Source organism: Odontesthes bonariensis, chromosome 23 (assembly GCF_027942865.1).
Source record: "Odontesthes bonariensis isolate fOdoBon6 chromosome 23, fOdoBon6.hap1, whole genome shotgun sequence".
NCBI classification, from domain to species: Eukaryota; Metazoa; Chordata; class Actinopteri; order Atheriniformes; family Atherinopsidae; genus Odontesthes; species Odontesthes bonariensis.
In genome coordinates, this window is record NC_134528.1 from 1999356 (window position 1) to 2027058 (window position 27703).

General features: G+C 40.1%; 2 protein-coding genes across 2 annotated transcripts in view; both read right to left on the reverse strand.

Moving 5' to 3' along the window:
• abca5 (ATP-binding cassette, sub-family A (ABC1), member 5) overlaps nt 1-19279 on the reverse strand; it is a 51498-nt gene extending 32219 nt beyond the window's left edge. Inside the window, exons 1-8 of the mRNA XM_075458061.1 lie at nt 18891-19279; nt 15441-15628; nt 10298-10490; nt 10041-10214; nt 7037-7134; nt 5840-6066; nt 5616-5757; nt 1016-1204 (exon numbers count right to left, since the gene is read on the reverse strand). Of these exons, the coding sequence (XP_075314176.1) occupies nt 1016-1204; nt 5616-5757; nt 5840-6066; nt 7037-7134; nt 10041-10214; nt 10298-10490; nt 15441-15563 (1146 nt within the window). The 5' untranslated portion in view covers nt 15564-15628; nt 18891-19279. The remainder of the gene's footprint in view (nt 1-1015; nt 1205-5615; nt 5758-5839; nt 6067-7036; nt 7135-10040; nt 10215-10297; nt 10491-15440; nt 15629-18890) is intronic.
• Nucleotides 18740-27680, reverse strand: asb3 (ankyrin repeat and SOCS box containing 3). Its single transcript, XM_075458062.1, has 10 exons — nt 27653-27680; nt 26228-26432; nt 25679-25849; nt 25488-25600; nt 25268-25400; nt 22502-22679; nt 22209-22427; nt 20543-20845; nt 20030-20163; nt 18740-19938 (listed from the first exon to the last, which is right to left on the reverse strand). Exons 1-10 carry the CDS (start codon nt 27677-27679, stop codon nt 19706-19708), a joined length of 1716 nt encoding a protein of 571 aa, XP_075314177.1. The 5' UTR covers nt 27680; the 3' UTR covers nt 18740-19705.
• Nucleotides 27681-27703: the final 23 nt, after the last annotated feature.

The window sequence follows — 27703 nt, forward strand, 5'->3', positions numbered from 1 at the left end:
TATAGTATTCCAAAATTGTCTTTTTGTCCACCAAAAACGACCCTCGGGAACCGAACTACACATTGCCATGTTTGTTATTGTTTCCTATCGAACAGCTGACTCGTTTCAACACCCATTTTCGCTGTGATGTCATGACGTGTCACATGACTGCTTGAAAGAGAGCACCTTCGCCCATTATTCAGCTGCGGGAAATAAGAACCCTCGGGATTTTATTGGAAGCAATTTAGAGATGGATAGTTCGTCAGATTCTGATGTTGGAATGGAAGAGTTTGACGAGTTTGATGGTCGGGGTTATCTTTTTGAACCAGAATACACTGATGAAGAGTTGTTGGCACAAGATGCAGCGAGGATGGCTCAAAACGATGATCCAGAAACGGGAGCTGCTGCTAGGTCACGCATTGGGGAGACATGGGGGTGCAGATGTGGACATTGTATTGCACTGACCATAGAGGAAGACAGTACTTTGGAATACTATAGTGTATGACTTCGGCGATCGATTAATTTGTGCGCACGCCTGTGGAACACGGAAGCTGAGAAAGGTAAGAGCGCTGTTTTTGAAATCTCAAAATGTATCATGTCTGTGCTAGCTAATGGTATGGTTAGCCCCTGGGTTGAATTGTATTGCTACTGACACCACGGCCAATTCGGTAAAAAGTATTTTGATACACGTTAAGAGCCTCAGGAAAGGTTAAAAGATTGCCCGATAGAGCCCGCTTTCATGGAAATCAGCACACTTTGCGCAGCGGGCATGAAAATTTCTCGCGGTTTTCCCTTTGGCAAACTTCCCTGGGTCTCCAAAAGATGGGATATGTTTGTAAAAATGCCGGAATTCTCCTTTAATCGTGATTAATCAGGGAAATCATGTGATTAATTAGATTAAACATTTTAATCGTTGCCCAGCCCTAGTTATAATAACTGCACCGACAGTTGTATTAAAGCGGAAATCTCTGGCATGTCTATTCGTGGCATTACGTCTGCAGGGCGAGCAGGGGAGTGCGATGTGTGCGGCGTTAACCTGTGCGATCCCGATGGAGAAGGCGCTGGGGGAGAGCAGGCAGAGGAGCCAGACCAGAGGCTGCGGGAAGTCCTTCATCAGCACGGTGAACAGCGACAGGCAGCCGAACACCACCGTCAGCATGGAGCCCACCGTGCTGGCAAACTTGGGCTTCTTGAATAATGGAGTCAGCATGAAGGAGAAAAAGATCTGAGGAAGAGGGCAGAGAGGAGGAGACGCCACATGAGATTAAATGAGACGAAAGACTCACAGTTTTCTATTTAAACTGTGCATTTAACTAAACATCGGGTCTTTTGTTTCTATGACGATGATCCACACGGTGCATCTGACCTCTGACAACTTCAATAAAACACAGAAATCTATTAATAGTTCTGAGATCAATGGCCAACAGAGTTACTGATGAGGGCAGGAATGACTTTGGTATTCGATAACTCTGTTAAGTAGAGTGTGTGAAGTGTTGTGCTTTAGGTTGGGCAGCTCCAGCACATCTTAATATGCTTAATATCTGTGGCATTTACTCTTCAGTTTATCCTTTGTTTTTTTGTTCATGGTTGGCATGGTAACTCGTAAAAAGTGTAAAAAAAAAAGTGTCAGAAATACAAGGAGAATCCACTCATGTGGCAGAGCTTCTAAACCAATGCAAAAAAATAGAATTATAATCAATGTTTTGCAGGAAAATAGGGCCAAACGTGTCTGAATAAAATACAAAATACACATAATATGATCCTCTTTGTCACTATGATGCGATGCAGTGAAGAAACTCAACCTATTATAGTGACAAATCTTCCTCCAAGCAGATCATCGTGTTTGGAAAACGGCTTTTTGCAATGAATAATTAATCATTTATGCAATTTTGATGACAATCACTTAGAAAAATTTATCATTTTCAAACAGTTGCATTATTTCTTTAAACACATTTTTTTTCAAGTGGAGCAAATTTAAGTTAAAAAGAAAAAATAAATAAATAAAAACACAAAAAAGCAGTATGCAGTAGAATAAATAGGAACATATAAATGTAAAATGGGTACAAGGAAAGTTTTGCTTTCCTTTCTCTACAGAAATAAGATATATTAAAAGGCGATTAAAAGGCAAACTGGTTGTAAAGTTTTTTTAGAATTATCAAATAGATTTGTCTTACTAATGCTTCAATAGGAGGAAAACTTAGTTATATTCAAATGGTTTATTAAGACCCTTTATCACTGTATAAACTTTAATATTTCCTCTCAGATGAAAGTTTTTTATCCAAGTTAAATAATAGACCTTAAAATATTCCCATTAATTTATAGACGATTGAACGGCTTTTTAAATGCTCCCTCTTAGAGGAAAGCTTATCCATGTTTCTGACCTTATTAATGCTTCACTAGGAGGAAAACATAGTCATATTCAAATGGTCTATTAAGACCTATTACCACTGTATCAACCTTAATATTTCCTCTCAGATGAAAGTATTTTAAAGATTTGTTATCATTCATTATATCAACCGTTCTGCTATTAGCTATATTTAAATGCTTCCTCTTAGAGAAAAGTTTATCCATGTTTGTTAGCTTTTGTTAGTTTACTCAAATTACCTGTTATAGTTATACCAATCCTACTATTAGCTAAATTTACTTTTGCTCTGTTATAGTTATACCAATCGGTTACATGCTGCCATTCCGACATACCGACATTCCGACATTGACGTTCAATTGTCGGAATGGTGACATTTTTTTAAGAAATGAAACGTCCCGTCATTCCGAATTTCATTTTTTCTTTTGTCGGAATGGCGGTATGATTTTTTCTTCTCAACATACCACCATTCCGACACGCGATTTCAGCACCACACGCGTGGACAGCTCGCCATGCAATAATAGGGCTGCACATGCCCGAGAGAGAGACATTCCAACACGCAAGTCAAGCAAGACTGATCGCACCCACTCAGAAATTTACTGATGATGAGGGCTGACGAGGGGCTCGTTGTGTAGCCAATATTTCATTTGGCAGTGTAAAACGGATGCTATTTGTTTTTGTGACAATTGCCTCAATTTATTTTACCTTAAACCACTGAGAATGCTGTCAAAGTGAAGCCTCACAACAGCTGGTAGGCTAGATCTTTATCAGGACAATGGACACTTGGGTTCACCGGCAGATAAAATGTCTTAAATGTCGCCGATTTTCGAAGAGTGGGATTAAATTTCATCTGGGCGGAATGAAAGAAAGATATGTCTGGAGAGAGCTTTTGTGTGTGCGCCAGTACTTCCGGTGAAAACTTCCGGTGATTTGACAGCTAGCTCGTCAGGTTAGGGCCAGTGGCCGTAAACAAAGGTTATAGCCAAGAAGAAAGATGATAATATAACGTAGCTAAAAAGACTAGCTTTCTTCAGTAGCCTAATGCTTACCGATTTAGCAAGCCTAGCAGCCTCGTTGCTAATGCTAGCCGCCGTAACGTTACCAACCATACCCGACGTCAAGGAGTTGGCTGAGCAGGGGCAAGATTATGGGGCTGGCAGAGTTAACTTCATAATGGGTGAGTGCAGGTTTCATTCACTTGTTTTCATTCTTTCACAGGATTGATTCACTTCATTGGTTTATCCGATTGCTGGCCGCCGAGCCATTATGTGTCTGGGTTTGTGTAGGTTACTGATCATGGTTGTTAGCACTCGATAGTCAGGTTGTGTGATGTGTGTGTATTTTTTCTATGGGTACATGCCATTGACTGAGCGGTCTGTGCTCGTTTTTTATTTTTATTTAATTAATACTGAGGGGGGGGGCTGGTCCCGGGGAAAATTGCCAGGGCCGATTTTTTTTCCCCCCAGTCCGACCCTGACAGCTCCCAACGTCGGAATGGTGGTATCAAAGTGTCGGAATGGTGGTATCAAAGTGTCGGAATGGTGGTATCAAAGTGTCGGAATGGCGGTATCAAAGTGTCGGAATGGCGGTATCAAAGTGTCGGAATGGCGGGATGTCGCAGTGGCGTCATGTCTGAGTGACGGGATGTCGGAATGCCGGTTGCATACCATACCAATCCTACTATTAGCTAAATTTACTTTTGCTCTGTTATAGTTATACCAATCCTACTGTTAGCTAAATTTACTTTTGCTCTGTTATAGTTATACCAATCTTACTGTTAGCTAAATTTACTTTTGCTCTGTTATAGTTATACCAATCTTACTATTAGCTAAATTTACTTTTGCTCTGTTATAGTTATACCAATCCTACTGTTAGCTAAATTTACTTTTGCTCTGTTATAGTTATACCAATCTTACTGTTAGCTAAATTTACTTTTGCTCTGTTATAGTTATACCAATCTTACTATTAGCTAAATTTACTTTTGCTCTGTTATAGTTATACCAATCCTACTGTTAGCTAAATTTACTTTTGCTCTGTTATAGTTATACCAATCTTACTGTTAGCTAAATTTACTTTTGCTCTGTTATAGTTATACCAATCTTACTATTAGCTAAATTTACTTTTGCTCTGTTATAGTTATACCAATCTTACTATTAGCTAAATTTACTTTTGCTCTGTTATAGTTATACCAATCTTACTATTAGCTAAATTTACTTTTGCTCTGTTATAGTTATACCAATCCTACTATTAGCTAAATTTACTTTTGCTCTGTTATAGTTATACCAATCTTACTATTAGCTAAATTTACTTTTGCTCTGTTATAGTTATACCAATCCTACTATTAGCTAAATTTACTTTTGCTCTGTTATAGTTATACCAATCCTACTATTAGCTAAATTTACTTTTGCTCTGTTATAGTTATACCAATCTTACTATTAGCTAAATTTACTTTTGCTCTGTTATAGTTATACCAATCTTACTATTAGCTAAATTTACTTTTGCTCTGTTATAGTTACACCAATCCTACTGTTAGCTAAATTTACTTTTGCTCTGTTATAGTTATACTAATCTTAATATTAGCTAAATTTACTTTTGCTCTGTTATAGTTATACCAATCTTACTATTAGCTAAATTTACTTTTGCTCTGTTATAGTTATACCAATCTTAATATTAGCTAAATTTACTTTTGCTCTGTTATAGTTATACCAATCTTACTGTTAGCTATATTTACTTTTGCTCTGTTATAGTATACCAATCTTACTATTAGCTAAATTTACTTTTGCTCTGTTATAGTTACACCAATCCTACTGTTAGCTAAATTTACTTTTGCTCTGTTATAGTTATACCAATCTTAATATTAGCTAAATTTACTTTTGCTCTGTTATAGTTATACCAATCCTACTATTAGCTAAATTTACTTTTGCTCTGTTATAGTTATACCAATCTTACTATTAGCTAAATTTACTTTTGCTCTGTTATAGTTACACCAATCCTACTGTTAGCTAAATTTACTTTTGCTCTGTTATAGTTACACCAATATTACTATTAGCTAAAATTACCTGATGGATGTTCTGTATCTGTATTTCTGTGTTTGATTTTTGATGTTTTTATTTCTGTATTTCTGTGTTGTTAAGCACTTTGGATCGCCTTGTTGCTGAAAAGTGCTGTATAAATAAATTTCCCTTCACTTCACTTCACTAAAGTGAAGCCACCTCTGAGCTCACAGTCTGGTTCAAGTTAGCTGAAAAGGGGGAAGGGAGATAGCTCTGCTTACGGATGATATTCCATAGAGGAAGATGAGGAAAAAGATGACAAAGAAGTCGCTGTAGGGGAACAGCGCCGTGAACGTGGCGATGACGGCCATCAGGATGGACATGGCGGTCACCAGCACAGCATAAAGGAGGCCCCACGATAACCTGCCGTACAGAGCGACAGCTTATGGATAAAAACGTTCACACAGACAGATTCTTTGAGATTACACTGAACTGTGTTCCCCACCAGAAGGCTGTGTTGTAAAGCCCCATCATGGTCATGGTGTCTTTCAGGCGGTGCTCCTTCTCGGCCGCCACGTTGACGATGAGGAAGGTGACGAAGGGCGTGAAAGCTAAGACCAGGTAAATGGAGATGAGGGCATGAGGGAACTTGTGCACCTCCACAGAGCCCGGCTGGCCCATCATTACCGCCTTCAGGTCCAGCTCGCTCCACACCGAGCGCTTCGTCTGCATCTGCACGCCGAACAGGAAGCAAGCGAAGGAGGAGGAATAAAGGTTAAAAACATTTCTGTTCTCATGTGTCTATGCATGAAATCTGCACGATATCTTTGAACTTATCTGGACTGTTGCTCGTTTTTAAATTCATTTCAATTATTTAAATTGTTTCTCTTTATATTATTTTTTAATTAACTTAATTTTATACATATTTTATTCAATTCATTTTATTGCTTTTAATGCCCTGCAGCTCTTTTAGCACTTTTTCCATTTCTGAATCGTGTTTTATGTTTTGTTTTATGTATTGTTGTTTTTATCCTGTTGTAAAGCACTTTGAGTAGTGGTTGGCTATTGTAAAGGGCTATATAAATAAAGTTTGATTGATTAATTGATTGATTTATATTATTTAATGTATTTTTAATGCTTCTTCCACTCCCTGCTGCAATGCTTTTATTTTATGTGAAGCACTTTGAACTGTTTTGTACATGAAATGTGCTACAAATAAATTTGATTTGATTTGATAAAGAAAAAGAAGAATTACTTGTTGGAGATTCCATTCTCCTTCCAAGCTGAAAAAGCAGACAGCGAAATACTTCATAGACTTTCTCTGATAATAACACAGACCGTTCTTTTACTAAAGTGGAGATTAAACTTTCACCAAATGGAGACATTTTTAAATCCAGGTTAAAAACATTTCTGTTCTCATGTGTCTATGCATGAAATATCTTTGAACTTATCTGGACTGTTGCTTGTTTTTAAATTCATTTAAATGATTTTATTTGTTTCTCTTTATATTCTTTTATGTATTTTAATGCTTCTTCCACTCCCTGCTGCAATGCTTTTATTTCATGTGAAGCACTTTGAACTGTTCTGTACATGAAATGTGCTATATAAATAAATTTGATTTGATTTTGAAAGTGCATTGAAGCTCCAACTCAGGAGTCAGGTGGGTCATTTCTGGAGGCCTTTGCTGTCCGAGCCGTCTCACCTGGATGATGGCTGCATCAATCAGAGACTGGAGGCGGATGAAACCGGTGTACCAGTAATTTGCAGCTCTGCAGTTCCCCGAGCTGCTGAAACAGTTGGCTGGAGAGAGGAAGCAGAAAGCAACGTTTGGTCTGGAGCTGATACGGCCCATAAACACTTTACATGACAGCTACGGGAGTTTCTTATGGATTTATAAGCAAGGCAGGTTTATCTGTACAGCACAATTCAACAACAAGGCGATTCAAAGTGCTTTACAGAGACATTAAAACAGTAGAAATAAAAAGCATTATTTAAATTTTAAACAAAAAAAAGAAAGAAATAAGAACAATAGATAAAATCAGCAGTTCAAATGTGATTAAGTTTTGAAATTCAAGCTTCAGATTTGGAGCTTTATTCAGATGAAAATAGGTGTCTCTTCAGTCTGGACTTAAACACACTGAGGCTGTTTTCAAAACCGCATACTACATACTTCCATTCTGCATACTGATCGATCAGACAGTGTGCAGAGCGTTTACCCACAATGCATCTCGCTCCTGCCCGAGCCGAAATCAGCCGGCCTGAAGCTGATTTCTCTTAAGCTCTAAACTCTGTAAACTTTAGCAACATTTGAAACATTTTCAGGTGAGAAAGTAGTCGTTTAGATCCCCAACGTGTTGAAAACCTGACAAAATACCGGCTGTTTACAATTTAGTTCCCACGAATTCGGCGCTACTAAAGCTAGCCGCAGTGAGCAACGCACTTCCTGTTATTTTCACAAAATAAAATACCCGTTGCCTTTTATCATAGGGAAAGCCATTACCATACAATTGGTGCTTTTGTTTTGAAAACAGGAAGTGAACCTACCCTCGTTGTAGCTAGCTTGAAACTGCCGATTTGACAGGAAATGAAGATCGGCGACGTCACGTTACGTTGCATCTTGGGTAGTTTGAGTATGAGTAGTAACCTCATGATTCATACCCAACATTTCGGAGAATCTAGTATGCATCCGGGAACTTCTCCTTACTCAAACTCGCATACTAACTCAAAAAGTTAGTAGGAGTAGTAGGAGAAGTATGCAGTTTGGAACACAGCCAGTGTGTTTCAGCTGCTCTGAGGCTTTCTGGGAGTTTGTTCCAGACATGTGGAGCATAGAAGCTGAATGCAGCTCCTCCATGTCTGGTTCTGACTCTGGGAACTGATAGAAGACCGGATCCAGATGAGCTGAGGGGTCTGGAAGGTTCATACTGGGTCAGGAGGTCACTGATGCATTCTGGTCCTAGACCATTCAGAGCTTTATAGAGCAGCATCAGAACTTTAAAGTCTATCCTCTGATGGACAGGCAGCCGGTGTAAAGACCTCAGAGCTGGACTGATGTGGTCCACTTCTTTGGTCTTAGTGAGGACTCGAGCAGCAGAGTTCTGACTGAGCTGCAGTTTTTAGGTCGACCTGTAAAGATGCTGTTACAGTAACCAAGCCGACTGAAGATGAATGCAGGGACTAGTTTTTCCAGGTCCTGCTGACACATCAGATCCTTTAACCTTGATATATTCTTAAGGTGATAGTAGGCTGACTTTGTTACTGCCTTAATGTGTTTTTCCAAATTTAGGTCTGAGCCCATCACTACACCCAGATTTCTGGCCTGGTTGGTAGTTTCTAGGTGTATAGATTGAAGTTCTGTGGTGACCTGTAATCATTTCTCTTTGGCTTCAAAGACAATTACCTCAGTTTTGTTTTTGTTTAGCCAGAGAAAGTTGTGTCACATCCAGTCATTAATCTCCTCAATGCATTTACAAAGAGCCTGTACAGGGCCGCGGTCTCCTGGTGACATTGTAATGTATACCTGCGTGTCATCTGCATAGCTGTGGTAGTTTATTTTGTTGTTTTTTTATAATCTGTGCCAGTGGGAGCATGTAGATGTTAAACAGAAGAGGTCCCAGGATGGAACCTTGGGGAACTCCACATGTGATTCTACACAAAAATATGTCTCAACAGGAAGAATCATTACCAGTAAAAAGCCACCAACAGAGTTTTGAACCCTGTTTAGAAAGGAATCGAACATTTAAGATCTCACGAGGCAGTGGTTGACATCCAGAGAAAGAGTTAATAACATGTAACCAATCAAACTTGGATTCGGAGCAGCTGATTTTCTAACAAAACGGTTCAAACAAAACACGATCATGAACAAAGAAGACTGAAAAAGCAGTCTGTATATCAGCTGTCTGTGTTGTTTTGTAATGTGTGCGATCATCATGATCTGTTTATTTCCTGGACAAGGCTACCCTTAATGATGCTAAATCAACTATTACAGCCCACAGACAATAAAGTTGTATTTTAGGAAGATAAATGTATATTTAAATGTTTTCAAAATCTTATAAAAAGGTCAACAAATAGAAGCTGTAGAGTTAAAAGTCTCAGTTTTAGCAGAAGGACACGGCTTTGACATCTCAGGTTAGTTAAAGCCAAACGGTTTAGATGACACCTTATTTTAGATTAACCAGGAGTTGGTTTAACTTGATTTAACCCGGATAAACCTGAAGTTACCTCAGTAAAAAAAAAAAAACAAGGCCCTGTTGCATAGCTCTGTCTGACTGAACAAACAATCTGAATGTTTTTCACCCATCTCTGAGGAACAAGTGAGGGGAAAAGTGATAACTCAACGGTGGCCAGAATTAGTCTTGATGGTCACAAACTAATGTTATTTTTTCAGATTAATCCATTCAAACGGACACTAACTGAAACAGAAATCTATAATTAAATAACATGCCATGATTTTGTGTTATCTGCCGGAGGGTTTCAGTGTTGTAGTCTCACTTTAAATCCCTCCGTGTGCAGATATAACATATAAGATAGATAGATAGATAGATAGATAGATAGATAGATAGATAGATAGATAGATAGATAGATAGATAGATAGACAGACAGACAGATAGACAGACCGGAACAAAAAAAAAAAAACCTTTTGATAAATGTGGGTTTAAAAGGGTGGAAAATCAAATACAAAGACATAAAAATGTGTTTTTTGTTACCAAAAGACTCGGTGTAGTCGCTGGGTAAGGGCAGCTGGTTGTACGGGAACCGCAGCCTGTAAGAAGTGGCGGAGCTGTCTAAGAACACCACCCCGACGTAGCTGGACGGCTCATACAGACTGGCGTTCTCCAGGTCTTCCTCACTGGCAAACATCTCCAGATGATCCTGCAGGACTAAAAACAGACAGTCTCCCTCTGTCCTCTGCACAAAGTAACTGACAGAGCAGCAAAGGGAAGCCTTTAACCGTAAGACTCACGCATCTCCTGGGCCACCTCCTCCATGATGTGATTGGTGATGTTGGTGATCGGCGTGTAGCCCAGGCCTTTGATGGATATAAAGTATTTGTCACTCTGCAGCTCTGCAGTGTTGATGCCTCCGTAATAAACGTGGGGATTCAGGGTGCTGATGAGTATTAGAAGCCCCAGGAGCAGCAGAGGAAGGATCAGTTCCTGCACAGACAGACACAGAAATAACCTCTCATTCTTCCATACATCTGGCTAGGGCCGGGCAACGATTAAAATGTTTAATCTAATTAATCACATGATTTCCCTGATTAGTCACGATTAATCGCATTTGTACGCAGAATCCAAAAATGAATCCAAAAGTAGCGTATAGCTTTTAGCATTTAGCTTTATTTTAAATGTGCTGCCATATGAATGAAAGTGCCATAACATTTGTTGTGCAAACACACTTTTAACATCAGCATCTTTCTGTAGTTTTTATGTAGAAGCCTCGCTCCACTGTCTGTTTCCTTGAATGACTTGCTGCTATCAGTTGTGTGTTTTGCCTTTAAGTGATATTTTAGACTGGAACTATTACGCTGAGAAGACAATTCAACTTGGCTGTAAATGCTTAGTTATTTATTTTTTTTTTTTTATTTATTTTGAAATACGTGCTTTTATGTTGAAACCAGTAAAACAGGAAGTAGTGCCGGTTAGCTCCGTTAGCTTCACACCTGTAGCGGTGATGTTAGCTGCTAGTTTATCTTTATTTTATTCCTCCATGCTTGGTGGGGTTTGCTGTAACTGTGTGAATGTGATGCAGAGGAGAAGTGGAAGTTAAAGAATCCTAGTTCTGACCCTGCAGATTGCCTCTGGGGAATGACTCTGCCGTTGGTTGAGAAGCAGCTAAAGTGGCCAGAATTACTTTGATTATTTATTGGTACCAGCGACAATGCTAAGAATGCTATTTCTTTAATGATTACAACAATTAATGTTGTCTTTTCCTTTGTTTACTCAAACATTTAGTTCTACGGGGTTGATGTGGCGTTAATAAACATCTGTGAGAAGAACCGGAGTCTCGCATCCAATCAATGGGCGGCATATTGGCAGAGTTTACAGATGACTTTGGTTCTGTCGACTCCGCCGTCTAGAAGAACGTTTCTGGTTATAACAAATTAAAGATGCATTTAAGTTCATTTAATATTAAACAAAGATGGTAAAACTGGAATGAACGGTGTTATTATTCCCAGCAGAGCTTTGAACAGCCCTAAACTCTCGTTGCTGCTGACGGAAAAGCTGCAGAAGGTTCCACAGCACCTCCCCTAAAAAGAGAAGCTTGTTCAGAGGGTCATTAACAATGCATAAAGAGCAACTTAACGCCAAATAAAGAATGCATGACCTAACAAAGAAGAAACGGAAAGGAGAAAGAAGCACAAGCTGTTTCCCAAAGTTTAAACTGAGATGTACTGACAGCGCTCGTGACCCCTGGAACAGCTGTATCCTTTACAGAAAGGTCACTAAAACAAATGTTAAAAACATTCCACACACGGACATGAAGTCTGAGGTGGACGGAGCTTACTTTCTCTCTCAGTGTCTGAAAACATCAGTGCAGGATTAATAAGACAAAGGCTGATGAGTAAAATCTATCAGGACATTATTATTATTATTAGACTTCTTTGGCTTCTGTTTATACCTCATTCATAACCTGATTTATTGCACATTTCATCCCAAAAACATGGTAAAAATGCATGTTTTCTGCCTGTTTTATTCACATTTGTGGAATGATAATTATCTTATAAAGATAAAAGATATAAAAGATAAAACTTTTAGTCTTTGGGCCGTCAGGTATGGAGAACTGAAAGTGCCAGAATCTGAAATACGAACAAAAATATACAGAAATGTCTAAATAAAATAGCTTATACGATGATAAATGTATATATATTTTTTTAAATAGAGCTTTAAGTTTAAAATCAAAGCTTGTGTTAATGTTGCTTTTTATTTACTTTGCTACTCAGGTATCAATTTGTGACCTGATCCAGCAAAATGAGTCACAGTGACCCAAATGTCAAAATTGAGATTTTGGTATCAAAAGAAAGGAATGGAAATAAGCTTTAAAATGATACCATAGTCAAAGTCATACGTTGGATCGTTTTCAAAATATGGCCATTTGATTTATGATCTTTCACCCTTTTTTTACGATTGAAAACCTGAGAAAATCGCGTTTAAAGTTTTTTGCCCGTTTTTTTGTTGATATCTTTCAAAATCCTGTGAATTTAAAGGGGATAAACTCTTTATCTTAAAGCTTAATTTTACCAAAGGCATTTGTACACATATAAAATGGTTTTAAACCAGACTGAAGCCCAAATGATTAGAAAATATTTATTTTTGTTCCCACACACACTGCTCCACAGCTCGACATAGCCCTCGTCACCTCATTAATATCAGTCACAGGTTGCTCAATGACTTCATCGTCATCTTCCACATGAGTGGCGAATTCTTGCTCCTTTTCCATATCCGAGTCTTTGACATCGCTGTCATTATCTTCTTCAGAAGATATCACGTCAGTAAAAAAATCCGTAACTAGCGCTAGCAAGTCTTGCTGTCCGGCAGCAGGGCTAAAATTGGACGCCACGAGAGTTTAAAGCTTTCGCGACTCTACTTTCTTTAGCGAATGACATTTTAAAACAAAAACACAGATCAACACACGACACTATACTACAGTACTACACGATACTAATATTGTAATAAGACGATGACTTTTTTGACAATGACGAATATTGAGAGACTTTCTACGATCAGTTTAGGCTACACCAACACAGATAGCTAGTTTGACAGGAGTGATGGCTGGACCAATCGCGTGCACCAGTCACTCGAAGCGTGACTTCCCGCCTATTGTGGGCCTTTGTGTCACTGTGTGTGTACATTTTTAAGCATTTTGATTGGTTTTATGAAGCGAGCAGAGATAGAGACGTTTCAGAGGTAAAGGGAAATCCTCAGAGGTATTAGGAACGGTAGACGTTAACGGGAGAGGAGTCAATGAATTTGTTCAACCTGTTCAATTTTAACGCATTTAATACAACTTGCAAGTCAACTTGAATTGTCATTTACATGCCTTTCCTCAATTATATGGACTATACAACTTTGGGAGATTGTTTTTTAATGTCTATCCTTTGAAATTAGCTACGTTATCTGCCCGTACCTCAAAATAGAACGTTGCGACTTCCGACTCATTTCGCCAGAGCGGGTCACATTTGATTAATTTCTGAAACATTTACTTCCTTTCTTCGATCATTTCTTCTTCTTCTCCTCTAATTATTTCTGTACGTCGTGGGCTCAGCTTTTCATCGGCTGGTTGATCGTCGGGCGTTTTAGAGGAGGCTGCCTGAAACCGAAAGTGGCCAAACCGGTAGTTCCGGGACCGATGATTCAGACGACTTGTGAGCCGGTTTGTGTTATTCTAAAGCCCCGTTTCCACTATGCAGTCCGGTACGGTACGGGTCAGAACGGTTTGCTTATTTCAGAGTTTCCACTACCACCAAAGCGTAGCGGTCCCATGGAACCCGTTACCATGGAACCCGTTACCATGTCTGTAACCCTTCTGCTTGGGGTACCGAGCCCACAGGACCGGTTCCAGGCTCTGCTCTCCGGTGTTGGTGAGGAGGCTGTGCAGCGGCAGCTCGATGGCGCTGGGCCAAACCAAAAAGTTTTCCAGCTGATTGAGCAGAAATGTCAGAGAGCGGTTTCAACCGGACCGCGAGCCGGTGTGGCATTAAGCTGAAGAAGCTGGGAGGTGGTTCCACATTATGGAGGCTGTTTACGCTTCGACTCCGCCCCCCCCCCCGAGGGTCCCCTTTGTACAGTGGGAACCAATGCTGACCCAAAGAGACCCGACCCGTACCGGACTGCATAGTAAAAACGAGGCTTAAAGGATAAGACCGTAATTTTGAATTTTAGCCGAATGAATAAATAGGCAGCAGGTCTGTGGGCTGTCTGTGGCAGTAGCACCACGATGACGTCAGTAACACCCACTTTACGACAAAAATTCAAAATTACAGTAACCCCGATTTTTTTAAGTAAGCGACGCACCTCCACGTTATCAGTGCCAGTGTACAGTAATTAATAAATTATAAACAGCATAGTTTGTGCCTGTATAACGTTGCCCATAGGAAACCTTTTCATGGCCGAATATCTCAAGAGAGCAGCCAGACGCCTCTCGAATATCTTCGGAACAGCTCCAAATGACCAACAACAAGCAGGGGTGAGTAGAACATCATGTTATAATGTGAAATCAAGGGCCCAATGTCAAAAAACCGGTCTTATCCTTTAAGCAGACCAATCACTGACTAAGAGGAGACAAACTCAGTGGGGTCACATGGCACTGAAAGGATCGGATTATTGGCTAAATCACAATCAGACTGAGTTATTAAGTGCATGTAGACACCTTAATCTGACTAAGAACTGGATCGGATGGGATTCAGACCCCGAGATAACTGGGTTGAAAGTCACTCTAAACCTGCTTGTAGACGCTGAAGCACGTGGTGAATCAGACTTTGCGTTCTGCGCATGCTCCAGATGTTTTCCCGGGGTCGTGACCCGGAAGTCAAAGGAGACGATATTCCTGTTGTTGTCGCCGTCAGAAAGAAACAAACAACGCGATGGAGAATGCTCCGTTGGGCATCGAGTTTGTGCAACAAGCAGCTCATCACAGAGCAAATGTAGAGGGACGTAGCTTCATCTGGCTCTGCGTTCTCCATCTTTCTCCAATGCCTGAGTTTGTTGTTGTTGTTGGTGGTGAAGAGGTCAACAGGAAGTGGCTCTATTAGCAACAGCTGGAATGGGTACAGCGCCACCTATCATACCGGGGTATGACACGCTTTGTGCCTCTGATCCCATTCATTCACCGCCATATATCCAAGGAGAATTAGCCTTAATAACTCAGTCTGATTGTGATTTAGCCAATAATCTGATCCTTTCAGAGCCATGTGACCCCACTGAGTGTCTCAGTCTGTGTTGGACGCACTGAACTAATCACCTGCTACCTGTACAGGACGTTTCTCTCCGTGTTTTCAATGCACAGATTGACCTCCCAACACACTCCGCTGTCACATTTATCAAACTGACAAAAATAGATATGACAGACGAGGTAAGTTTAGGCACAACAACATATGTATGAAGCACCTGGAGGCTCTGCTGCTTGGTCCTCCATTTGATGAGCAGATTCTTGTAGAGGAGGCTTTTTGTTTGGGGCCAGACTCCAACGTCTCTTCTGTGCGAGGGCTGCATGCTGCCAGCATTCCTCATCTGGATAACGGACGGACGGACGGACGGGGGGGGGGGGGGGGTCGTTTTACTGATGCTGGTCTCAGCTGCAGCAAAACAAAAGAGAAAGTTACAAACTCCAGAACACACACTGAGACTGAGTGAATTATCAGACAGTTAACCTTAAACTTTCACCAAATGGAAACATTTTTAAATCCAGGTTAAAAACATTTCTTTTTTCTCATGTGTCTATGCATGAAATCTGCACAATATCTTTGAACTTATCTGGACTGTTGCTTGTTTTTAAATTAATTTAAATCATTTTATTTGTTTCTCTTTATATTCTTTTATGTATTTTTAATGCTTCTTCCACTCCCTGCTGCAATGCTTTTATTTTATGTAAAGCACTTTGAATTGTTTGTACATGAAATGTGCTATATAAATAAATTTGATTTGATTTAGATTTGATTTAACCATCTCAAATGCTGAAATTTTATGGGATATGTGGATAACTAAGTCTGATAACTACAACAGGAACACTCATAAATGTAGGAAAAGGAAAGGTAAGCACTGGATTAAGTGCATCACGTCCAGCCTCTTTATCCTCCAGCCAGTGAGCCATGCAGAGGGAGAGATGAGAAGAGTTAGGCTAAACGAGCTTGGACATAAAGGTTTGGCAAATATGCGGTCACAGAAAAATAAAACTAACGACGTCCGACTCTGACTGCAGCAGCAGAAAATGAGAGGCTACCGACTGCGGATCAGTAACTTCAGGTTCGGCCTATCACAGAAGCTGGTGCACTTATTAACAGACTCTATCAACACGGTGACTCTTACTGGAAGAGAAAAGGCATGAACATAATTAAAACCTCGGAGAGTCCCTACGGACTCAAAGAGCAATTACACCGTTTCACTTTTACTCAGAAGCATCTCTCACGTGGCCTAAAATGTACACAGATCAGTGTTTGTTCCTGCTGACTTTTGATGATTTGAAGTAGGGTTAACTCGTTATTATCGCGTTAACTCGTTTCTTATTTAACGCCGATAAATATTTTATGGCGCATTAACGCAGGTTTTATTATTGTAAAAGTCTGTTGAATGCATCACATCCACACAGTGACAGCAAACACCACGAAGCATGGAGGAATAAAATAAACCTGACAAAGAAGCTCATGTTTAGTTTTCTCTCATGCTTTAGTTTTCTAGTCCAGGTCCAGTATTTAGTTTAGCCATGTTTTCCCACGGTTTCTGTTGCTCTGCCATCACCTTCATTCACACCACCTGCAGTTTTCTCCTCAGCTGCACGCACTCTCCTATCACCCAGTCAGTATGTAGTTTCCAGGTTTCCCCGTGCACTTTGTCAGATCCTTTCACCGTCAATAACCGTTACCCGCCAAGACAAGTTAAAGGGACAGTTCGCCTCTTCTGACATGAAGCTGTGTGACATCCCATATCAGCAGCATCATTTCTGAACATCTTCTTACCCCCTGCTGCGTCCTGTGAGCAGAGTTCCAGCTGAGTTTTGGTGTTGATGAAGGTAGTCCGGCTAGTTGGCTGGGGTTTAAAAAATAAAGCGTTTTGCTTCTCAGAACAATATGCGTTCAACAGAGTAATACATTTGCATCACAAAATGGTTCTCCAGGAAAAAGTCAGACCTCACAATCTCTTGGCCCTATTTTCTCTCCCTTCGTATCACTGCCTGCTGTATAAACTGAGCAGCAAACGCTGTAACAGGCGCGGCTGTCGGCAGGCGGCAGCAGGCAGTGATACGAAGGGAGAGAAAATAGGGCCAAGCGATTGTGAGGTCTGACTTTTTTCTAGCCGGACTACCTTCATCAACACCAAAACGAGGCTGGAACTCTGCTCACAGGACGCAGCAGGGGGTAAGAAGATGTTCAGAAATGTTGCTGCTGATATGGGATGTCATACAGCTTCATGTCAGAAGAGGCGAACTGTCCCTTTAAGTACTTTCATGTCATGTCAAATCAAGTCTTTTGTCTCATTCTTAGTCATGTTTTGTTTTCCACAGTCTAGTTTTGTTATCCGGCTTTATGTTGACCTTGTTTTGAATAATAAACCAAGTTTCCGTGTCCTTTTCCCATCCTCGCACCCGCGTCCGTGACAGCTTGTTACTCCTGTTTATTTTCATTGTATGACATCACCAGCAGTTACATGACAGCCGTGAGGCATTTATTTTGTGATTTTAAATCAAATAGACCTGAAAAAAAAAAAAAAATTACCTGGTTGCACCCACAGGCTCACATCCACAGCAGAGTAATAAATAACCTGGACAGCGTTTGTGTGGATATTCCTGGCCGTTTCAGAGCCCTCCTACGTCCTCCTTTTGGTCTCAGACCATACTTCCCTGCTTATGACTTACTCAAAGCTGACAATAATTATCATCAACCATCTGCAAAAGCTGCTCAAGTGAGGCGAGCAGCTGCTGCTGTAGCTCTACAGGTCCTTTTTAAAGAGTAACGAACCAGTGATAACCATGCAGAATCTTAAAAGATGCTCAGATACTCAACAGAACACCACCCTGAGTCAGCTTCCTTTTTTCATTTTCTGACTCTCTCTCTCAGGGTTTTTTTTTTTTAACCTGAACAATTTCTGTATGACTCACTTTTTTTGGCCCATAGTCTTTAGGAGCTTACCATGAGTGTGTGACCCTCTGTGTCTTTTCTGTGTGTGAGTCATGATCATTTTATCTCTCTGAGCTCAGCATTCTCATTTAAACTGCACATAATCCATTGTGAACATAATATATATAATCACAATTTTTATTATAATAAAACCTTGTTGACAGCATAATGTAATTTCTTTCCCTTGTACAAACCAAATGTGTATAGCTAATGAAACTTATATGCTAATATAAGTTATTAACAAGCAGTACTGATATCCATTCAAAGCACCAAATGCAAATTCCACTATTTAAACAGAATGTTTTTTTTACAGAGGTACAGATAACACGAACCCTGCAGCAAAGCCAGGATGGGTTCAACCTAAAGCTTTTAACTCAAATTAAACGAGGAGCACATCTCATTTAGACAGCTTCAGACATAGCTAGCTGTTGTTAGCTACAACCTGGCGCTGCTACCTTTGCTATTATGTTGGTGACGCTGGCAAATATTTGGCTTCACGGCATTGTTTTTGACACCGACTTCTGTGACTATACAAATGCAAAGCGCATAAAAAAAAAAAAAATAAATCAACCAGTAAAAAATTAAATGTTTATTTTCCGAAGCTAACATGCTGAATGGCAACATAAGAGTGTTAGCTAGCCAAGCTAGCAAGCTACAGCAACACAACCGTGAGTAGGGGGGAGGGTGCATCTGGCATTAGGAAAAAATAATATTTTCACATACTCACGTTTTAAATACTTTAAGGCATATCTTTCCTTCACTTGTGAATTCACGCCCTATCAAAAAAAAAACACCGCCAGGTAAACGAGCTCCGTGTTAAACGTATCCTCTTCCAAATGTCAACTATAGCTCCCAGAAAATGTGACGTCGACCAATGAGATGCGTCATCGGTGTCAACGACAATTTTTTTCAACCAATCAGAATTTGGCCAAATGGCTCCCATGTTTTACATGACAAATGAAACAAATTTAATGTGTAAACCCAACAACAAATAAACAATAACCGTATCAAGAAATACTTTTTGTAAATGTATTAATTTAGTAAAAAAAAATACACAAAACAATAAACTTAATAACATTGGATCACTAATGCAGCACGCCTGATAATACAGAGCACGAGTAGCAAAAACATGTATAATGTCTTTTTAAACAGCTGTTCATACATGTATATATTTATCTGTGTGGAAATTTACACACACACACGTGTGTACGGAATGACATTAACCAGTGAATAATGAAAACATTTGATCATTCTTTTAAGGATTTTTTCTTCCTAATTTTACATATATGCATTCTATTATCTGTTTCTCTTTATATTTAGACCTATTTTCCATCTCTATTCCTTTTTCTAGCACTCACGTCATTCCATAAAACACCACAAATACCTGCTGACAGCACTATTATTATGCAATAAGAAAACGAGATGATAAATCAGAATCAGAATAAGAAAATACCTGAAAAGAAAACAGGTGAGAACTGTTAAATGGTGTGAAATAAACGTTTGAACAGATTCAAAGCGACGCTAAAGGAAAACCAGGAGAGATTATAGAACATATCTGTGTTGGTGTGTACTCTGGTATTCAGTTATGTGATTTAAAATCGGTAAAGGTGGTGAGAGTGTGCACGAAGGTTCTGAGATGTCCCTGAATCTGAGGAAGTCATGAAGGGGAGAAGGAACAGGCAACTGCTGGACTACGTCGGTCCTCATGAGGAGATCTGCTCCCAACTCATCCCTGAGCTGCAGCCGGCAGACGTGGGAAAGACGGGGAACTGAGTCTGGGGAGAAGTGGAGAGAAAAGATTGCTCTTAATAGCGTTTATTACGCGCAGAGCAGATGCGATCTGAAGTGCATCTTCTGATAATGTACCGAAATGAGCGCATGGCTCCCAGGTCTTTTCTGCCCGTCTGCGATCCAGAATAAGTTTTAAAGGAGGCGACAGAGCTGACCAGTTTACAAACTCCAGCAGGTAATTCAACACCTCACTGTCTGCCTGTTCCAGCCTGGAGGGGATCAAGAATCAAGAATCTTTATTGTCACTATGCAGGCATAATGACATCTAGTTCAGGAGCTCTTGGCTTTGGATACACAAAAGATATAAGGCACACAGTATAAAGATATCTAAATAATATAAAAAGAATAAAAATAGTAAAAGTTAAAGTAAAAAGTTCCAGTGCAATCCGATTGTTGTATGACTGTATTGCACATATTGCAGCATAAGTAAGTCAAATAAAGTGCAGTGCGAGTCTCTGTCTGCAGGGGTTCATAATAAAAAAAAAAAAAAAAAGGAGATGGAGAAAAGGATCCCTGTGCAGCTACTGGTTAAAGAAATCAAGTAGAAGTGTAAAAGTGAGAGAGTAAAGTGCCGTCCTGGCAGCTTACATGTGGGGGTGGAGCAGCAAGGCTGGTTCCAATCCGGTCCTCAGGAGCACAGAAAGCCAACAGGAAGCAAAGTGCACCTGGCTGAGCGCCACACAGAGCATTTCCCTCAATTCCTGCTGCTTCAGAACCATCTTCCCACGATGGTGTGGTGCAGAGCGGTCCCCGGTTAGAGCCTCCGGCCGAGGGATCCATCTGTCCCTGAGTATCAGCTCCAGCAGGTCAGCGCTGTCGGTGGCCAAGGCGTAAACCCAGTCCTCCTCACTCAATGTTGCTCCTGCAGCGAGCAGCAGCCTCACCGATTCACTGAAAGAAAAGGGATTTGAATTTAAATCCATCTTCTTACTCCTGCCCAGGAGGCTATATTGTTGGTTCAGTTTGGTTTGGAGGTTAGAGACTGTTACATTCTACCAGGAGGAGGAAATGTTGCATCTAAAAAGTGGTGGATGTGTGCAATGTAGGGCTGGGCAACGATTAAAATGTTTAATCTAATTAATCTCATGATTTCCCTGATTAATCACGATTAATTGCATTTGTACGCAGAATCCCAAAATGAATCCAAAAGTAGTGTATAGCTTTTAGCATTTAGCTTTATTTTAAATGTGCTGCCATATGAATGAAAGTGCCATAACATTTGTTGTGCAAACACACTTTTAACATCAGCATCTTTCTGTAGTTTTTATGTAGAAGCCTCGCTCCACTGTCTGTTTCCTTGAATGACTTGCTGCTATCAGTTGTGTGTTTTGCCTTTAAGTGATATTTTAGACTGGAACTACTACGCTGAGAAGACAATTCAACTTGGCAGAGTTTACAGATGACTTTGGTTCTGTCGACTCCGCCGTCTGGAAGAACTTTAACATGAAAATGGCCGAGTAAAAGTTCCGTACCCTTCTCCATGTTTGGTGGATCCGCCGATTACTTTCTTTTCCTGTTCCACAGCAGACAGCAACAGACTTTTACAGAATAAAAGCCTGTGAGCAACAGACTTTTACAAAATAAAAGCCTGTGAGCGACAGACTTTTACAAAATAAAAGCCTGTGAGCGACAGACTTTTACAAAATAAAAGCCTGTGAGCGACAGACTTTTACAGAATAAAAGCCTGTGAGCTACAGACTTTTACAAAATAAAAGCCTGTGAGCTACAGACTTTTACAAAATAAAAGCCTGTGAGCAACAGACTTTTACAAAAATAAAATAAATAATAAAACAGGGGTGGTCCGTGGCGTGGGTTGAGCAGGGGCCCCATGTACAGAGGCTATAGCCCTCGCTGCAGCTGGCCCTGTGCTGCATGTTGTTCCCCCTCTCTCTGCCCCCTGCTTCCTGTCTCTCTGAACTTTCCATTAAAGACACAAAAGCCCCACATTTTTTTGGCGTTAATGCGCGATAAAATATTTATCGGCGTTAAATAATTATTTAATTATTATTCGCCTCAATAATAATTAAATAAATTAAATAAATATAAATATATATAAATTAAATAAATAAATATAAATAAATAAATAATTAAAATTAAAAATGACAAAATTTAACATGTCCTGTCATCATTAATAAATAATTATTTAATTATTTAACGACGAATTATTTAACTCATTAAATAATTAACGAGTTAAGTCGCCCAGCCCTGGTGCAGTGCTCTGATAAATGTGAAACTACGACATGAGCCTGCACACCTGCACGGTTTGCTGGATGCACGACACAAGGCCAAGGAGAGCGGTGAGCGCAGCCCCAGAGTGTCTGTGCAGTCCTGAGCATCGGGGCTGTAGCCTTCCTTCAGGAGCAACTCGGTACTTCTGGTCTGATCGCTGTGGACAGCCACGTAGAGCGGACTCACCATCCCCTCGCTGCGGTCACATGTTCGATCTGTGGCATCGATCAGCCTCCTGAGGACACTGCACAAACAGATTTAAAGACTACGGTAAAAACATCAGGCTAAAAACGCGGTTCTGACCATGAGAGTCGGTACCTGATGTGGCCGAACTGTGCGGCAGCATGAATGGGAAGCTGAGGCCACTCGTGGCTGCAGGCCATGTTGGGATCGGCGCCGTGATCCAACAGAAGGTCCACGCAGGCCTGGTGGCCCTCCTGAGAGGCGATCAGCAGCGGTGTGGCCAGGTCGGCTGCCTGGGTGTTCACACTGGCACCTGAAGAAGAAACCCGATTAAAAACAATTCTTTCTTTGATTCATTTCGCTTCAGCACTGGCCTGAGAGAATAAACGGGTAAACTCTGCCGCCGTCAACCGGTCAGTTGCAGGTTTAATGAGGTCTGAGAATTCAAGACGCTGATTTACTGACAAATAAATAACATCGATGTTCACTATTATTATTATTATTATTATTATGTATTAATGAGTTTACTGAGAAACAAAAATAATGAAGAAGAAACTCTAACATTTGATTTCTGCTTGTTCTTCTTCTGAACTTATCTGGACTGTTGCTTGTTTTTTAATTAATTTAAATCATTTTATTTGTTTCTCTTTATATTCTTTTATGTATTTTTAATGCTTCTTCCACTCCCTGCTGCAATGCTTTTATTTTATGTAAAGCACTTTGAATTGTTTTGTACATGAAATGTGCTACAAATAAATTTGATTTGATTTTAAATAAAATTAGGTCTAAAACACTTCATCTTCCTCTTTTTGTCATCACCATTTTCTTCATGATGGTTCCAGAAACTACAGTTTTGTCGCATTATGTCTCTTTTAAGGCAAGGCAACTTTATTTATATAGCGGATTTCATTCCCATATCAATGTGCTTTACATAAAGACAAGGCATTTAAAAGAACAGCATAAAGCAGCATAAAAACAAGCAATTTAAAGAGAATAAGAAAAATAGAATAGAAATTAAAAAGTTAAAAGCAATTAAAGAAGAGGGGAAAAAATAAAAATATAAACTCAACCATAAGCACACGGAAAGAGAAATGTTTTTAAGCTGGATTTAAAGTGCTCACAGTTGGGGCTGATATCAGTTCTGCTGGTAGTTTGTTCCAGTTGTGTGCAGCATAACGGCTAAAAGCTAAAAGAAAATTTAGCATGTCTTCTCATCATGTTTAACGATTTTTTTTTTTACATCATTTCACATTATTGTGCCTCCGTTATGATTCATTTATGTCATAAGGCTGACGGTGACATGAATTCTGTCAGCAGAGCACTTGTTTCTCAACCATAAAGGTCGCAGTTAAATCCCTAAAATCAGTCAGTGGCTCTAAAGCTGCACAGGGACCCTTCCTCAAAGGACAGATCATGTCAACATCTCCCTGATTCAGGGGTCCCGTGTCAGTGAATGTATTCATGTTATTCTGATGCACTGATGAAATTAAACAACAGAGAGCAGATGTCTGGATTGAGGTTTGTTTCATAGCCAATCATAGAATTTACTGTTTAAATATTTTGGGCAACTCGAAGGTGAATGTTTGCCAGTTCATAAGATGGAGAAACTTGTGCTAACTGATGTAGCCACTGGCAGATATGAGGCCAGTCAGGATCATTATCTTAACCCTCCTGTTGTCTTGCAGGTCAAAAGTGAGCCACCACCATGTTTAGCTGTAGAAAAAATACCTTAAACAACTTGAAATGTTCTGCCTTTTCCTAAAGGGACCCCATCATTAGAAAAAGTCACACTTTATGTTTGTTTATGTCTCCATGTGGGCTGTACACCACTAGGGCACAAAGATTGTCTTATGGGTCATTTTTGACCCGTGAATTATAAAAACATTTAAACAGCAGAAAAAAAGTTCAGGTTTTTTTCCCTTTCAATATAATTAATTCAGAAGTAATTACTTCACATTTATATAATAGCAATAATAAACCTTTATTATGTAAAAGAAAACTGAGAACACAAGAAAACTGTTGGTCCAACTGACCAAAAAAAAAGTGTAATCCTGAAAACTGGTGATTGTCTTTTTGTATTGTGTAACAGAAAATACATGATAAAAAATGTATTGAATTGAGTTGAATAGATAAATAACAGGTGGTTTCATCATACTAAATAGATTTTGGATTTAAAGCGGCGCTATGCAACTTTCAGTAATACGGGGTTTGTTTACCATGCAATACACCCCCCAAAGCTGTAGGGGGAGCTCCGTAGAAAATAGGCGACAGTCTAGCCAGACTGTCGTAAACCCACCAGAGGCAATTTACGGTTTATTTTTCAAGACACTGGCAGAGAGTTGGAGAGCCGTCGACAGCTAATGGAGAGAGGTGTGTCTTATCAGGCTCCCTGGCTCGGCTCAGAGCCCTTTAGACCTGCCGTGAAGCAGTAGTTCTCGGCTCTCGTGTGTCGCGAGACTTCCAGAGGTAAACAAAGCACGCGGCGCCACAGGCAAAGTTGCAAGCGCTGTTTCGGTCTAGGGCCACCAGATGGAGATGGAAATGTCACCGTTTTCATCAGAACGGGTCAGCCAAGCAATCTGATGATTGCCAAGCAATTTTATGACCATGAAAAAGTTGCATTGTACCGCTTTAAAATTCAATTAAGTTGCTTTATTTTGGGGCTTTGGTAGGGCGGCTCATTTTTGACCCGTAGGACAAAGGGGAGTAAACACAATGTTAAGACAAACAAAGGGTTAATTAATCCTGTGTATTTGTTTAGTTACTTAATTCCACAATTATGGAGGAAACAAGCCAGAGTTGTAAGATGTTTTTGATCCAACCTGGAGTTTAACTGGGTGATAACTATGAAAAGAATGCACACAAACACACATCAAGGCATGAAGAAAACGATCTATTTACCGGCGTTAACCAGGATCTCCAGGCAGTCCCTCCGTCCATACTGCGCAGCCACAAACAACGGGGAGATTTTGTGGTCATCCAGTGCCTCCAGGCTGCAGACGTCAACAAGAATGTGCACAATTTCCCCGTGACCCTGAGGAAAAGACGACAGGTTCATTACGAGCTCCGACACTCCTCCCCGAGGGGATGGAGGTGGTCATCTGTGGATGCTTCCATTCACCTTGTAAACAGCCTGATGAAGGCAGGTCCAGCAGGACGCCGTGTGTGTTCTGTTGACCTCTGCACCTTTACCGACCAGCAGTTTAACAACATCTGTGTGCCCGCTGTCTACAGCTGGTTAGAAGAAACTCATTCAGTGTGAAAACACATGACAACGCCAAGCTGAAAAATGTGCAGATGTTTTTTTAATACCTGCAAATAAAGGACAGGATAAGTCGTTAGTCAGCTGGTTGATGTTGGCCTGTGCTTTCAGGAGGAATCGGACCACCGCCAGGTGTCCACGCTGGGCTGCCAGATAACATGCCGACTCCCCCTCGTGAGTCAAAGAGTTCACATAAGCACGGCTACCTCTGGAGCAGCCGGCTGCACACACAGATGGGAAAAAAAAAAGTCACAGGTTAGATGTCAACCTGAAAAGCACAATCGACTTTAAAGGGACAGTTCGCCTCTTTTGACATCCCATACAGGGGATGGACTGGGGAGAAAAAGTGGCCTCGAAAACCATCGGTAAATTAACTCGTTATCTCCAGAAAACCATCAGAAAAAGTTTATACGTACCACGTCCGCTCTGGGCTTCCGTAGTTAAGCATATAAAGACAGGTTTACCTAGACTGAAATTTTTTTTAAATTTAGCAAAACCAAAAAGCTCAGACACCAGTCTCCCAGGGGTGCACAGAACCATGTTAGCGTTTCAGACTGAAGGAGAGATGAGACGTTTCGGGTCACAGCATTCTTTCTTACCGCCGACAGCAGATAAAATCTCCAGCACACACTCTCTGCTGCCGGCTGCAGCCGCCTCATGCAGAGCGTTCCAGCCGCGGTTGTCTCGGCGGTCCACGCTGCATCCTCTCCGGATCAGACTCCTCAGCTGCCTCCTGCAGCCGGAACGGGCCGCAGCAGCGACACCGGAGACCGTGTCCCCGTAGCACTCAGTGAAGTCCATCCCCTGAGACATCAGCCGTGAGAGTTAGAGAAGAAGCATCATTCTGGAGTCTGGATCAATTAGTCTGGAGACAGAAATAAAACGTGCAAATATAATTCTGTTTAAAAAAAATATTTTTAAACAAGTACATGGAAGAGGAAGTATGTTAACGGAGGACGATGAGGGATAAATATATTAATAGAATAGGGTTAATTGTTATATTGTAATTTAATTAGTATATGGTATATATTTATTTATGGGGATAGTTTTATATTTATATTTACAAGGATATGCGTGTAGTATATATTTATTTTTGTGATTATATATTTATTTAGATATTTAGGAAGTGTATATATGGCATATATTTATATAGGTGTATTGTAGTTAGGATATTTACAAACTGAAAAGGGGTGACAAACTAAAAAAGTATTGTACTTCTTCCCATTCCTTTTTCGAACAATGTGTGATGTTTTGTTATGTATTAGCACTTTATGTGATTGAATTTTTTAATTTGAATTTTTCTTAAATTTGTATGTACAAATAGTTACATACATTTTCTTTTTTATACATGTTCGAAAATAAAAATCTATTTATCTATCTATCATTACAGAACAAATGACAGATTTATAGGCAATGCTGCACATTTTTGTGCACGTTCAGATTGGGTAAAGATGTGTTAGTTTGGGACATATTGTACCTCACATACTGTACATTTGTGATCAAATGATAGAAAAGCTAGTCTGTGGAGACAAGTTCAAGTTGCAGACAAGTGATGCCATGAGATTAACATTGAGGAGACTAAGGTGATGCAGTGCAACTCAGGTGTTTCTGGCAGCAGGAGTCAACACTTTCAAGACTGTTATCTGTCCCAAATTAAATTATTTGGGACTACCTCGTATGATTTAGTAATATACCAATCCCAGTCTGTCTCCCTGTGGGTGCCTGATTTGTACAGCTTTCTGTGTGTTATTTAATGTTGTGTTTTTGTTTTATCTTAAGACCTCAAATCTGGAATAAAGTTTTTTAAATTAAGTGAATCGAATTGAAAAGAAACAAGCAAATCCCACCAAGACAGAAAACATCCAAACACAACTTCAGTAAACCAAGCTGTTGACTACCGAACGAGCTACGCCGAAGCTGGTCAAACGAACTTAAAACATTTTTACACAATCAACGAAGCCTTTTTAATAAAAACACGACCCCACAAATTGTAATTTTACTGAAATAAAAGCGCAATTTCTCACCAAAGTCGTCGCGAATTGGATGGACATCCGACTGGTCGCCGCTTGATGACG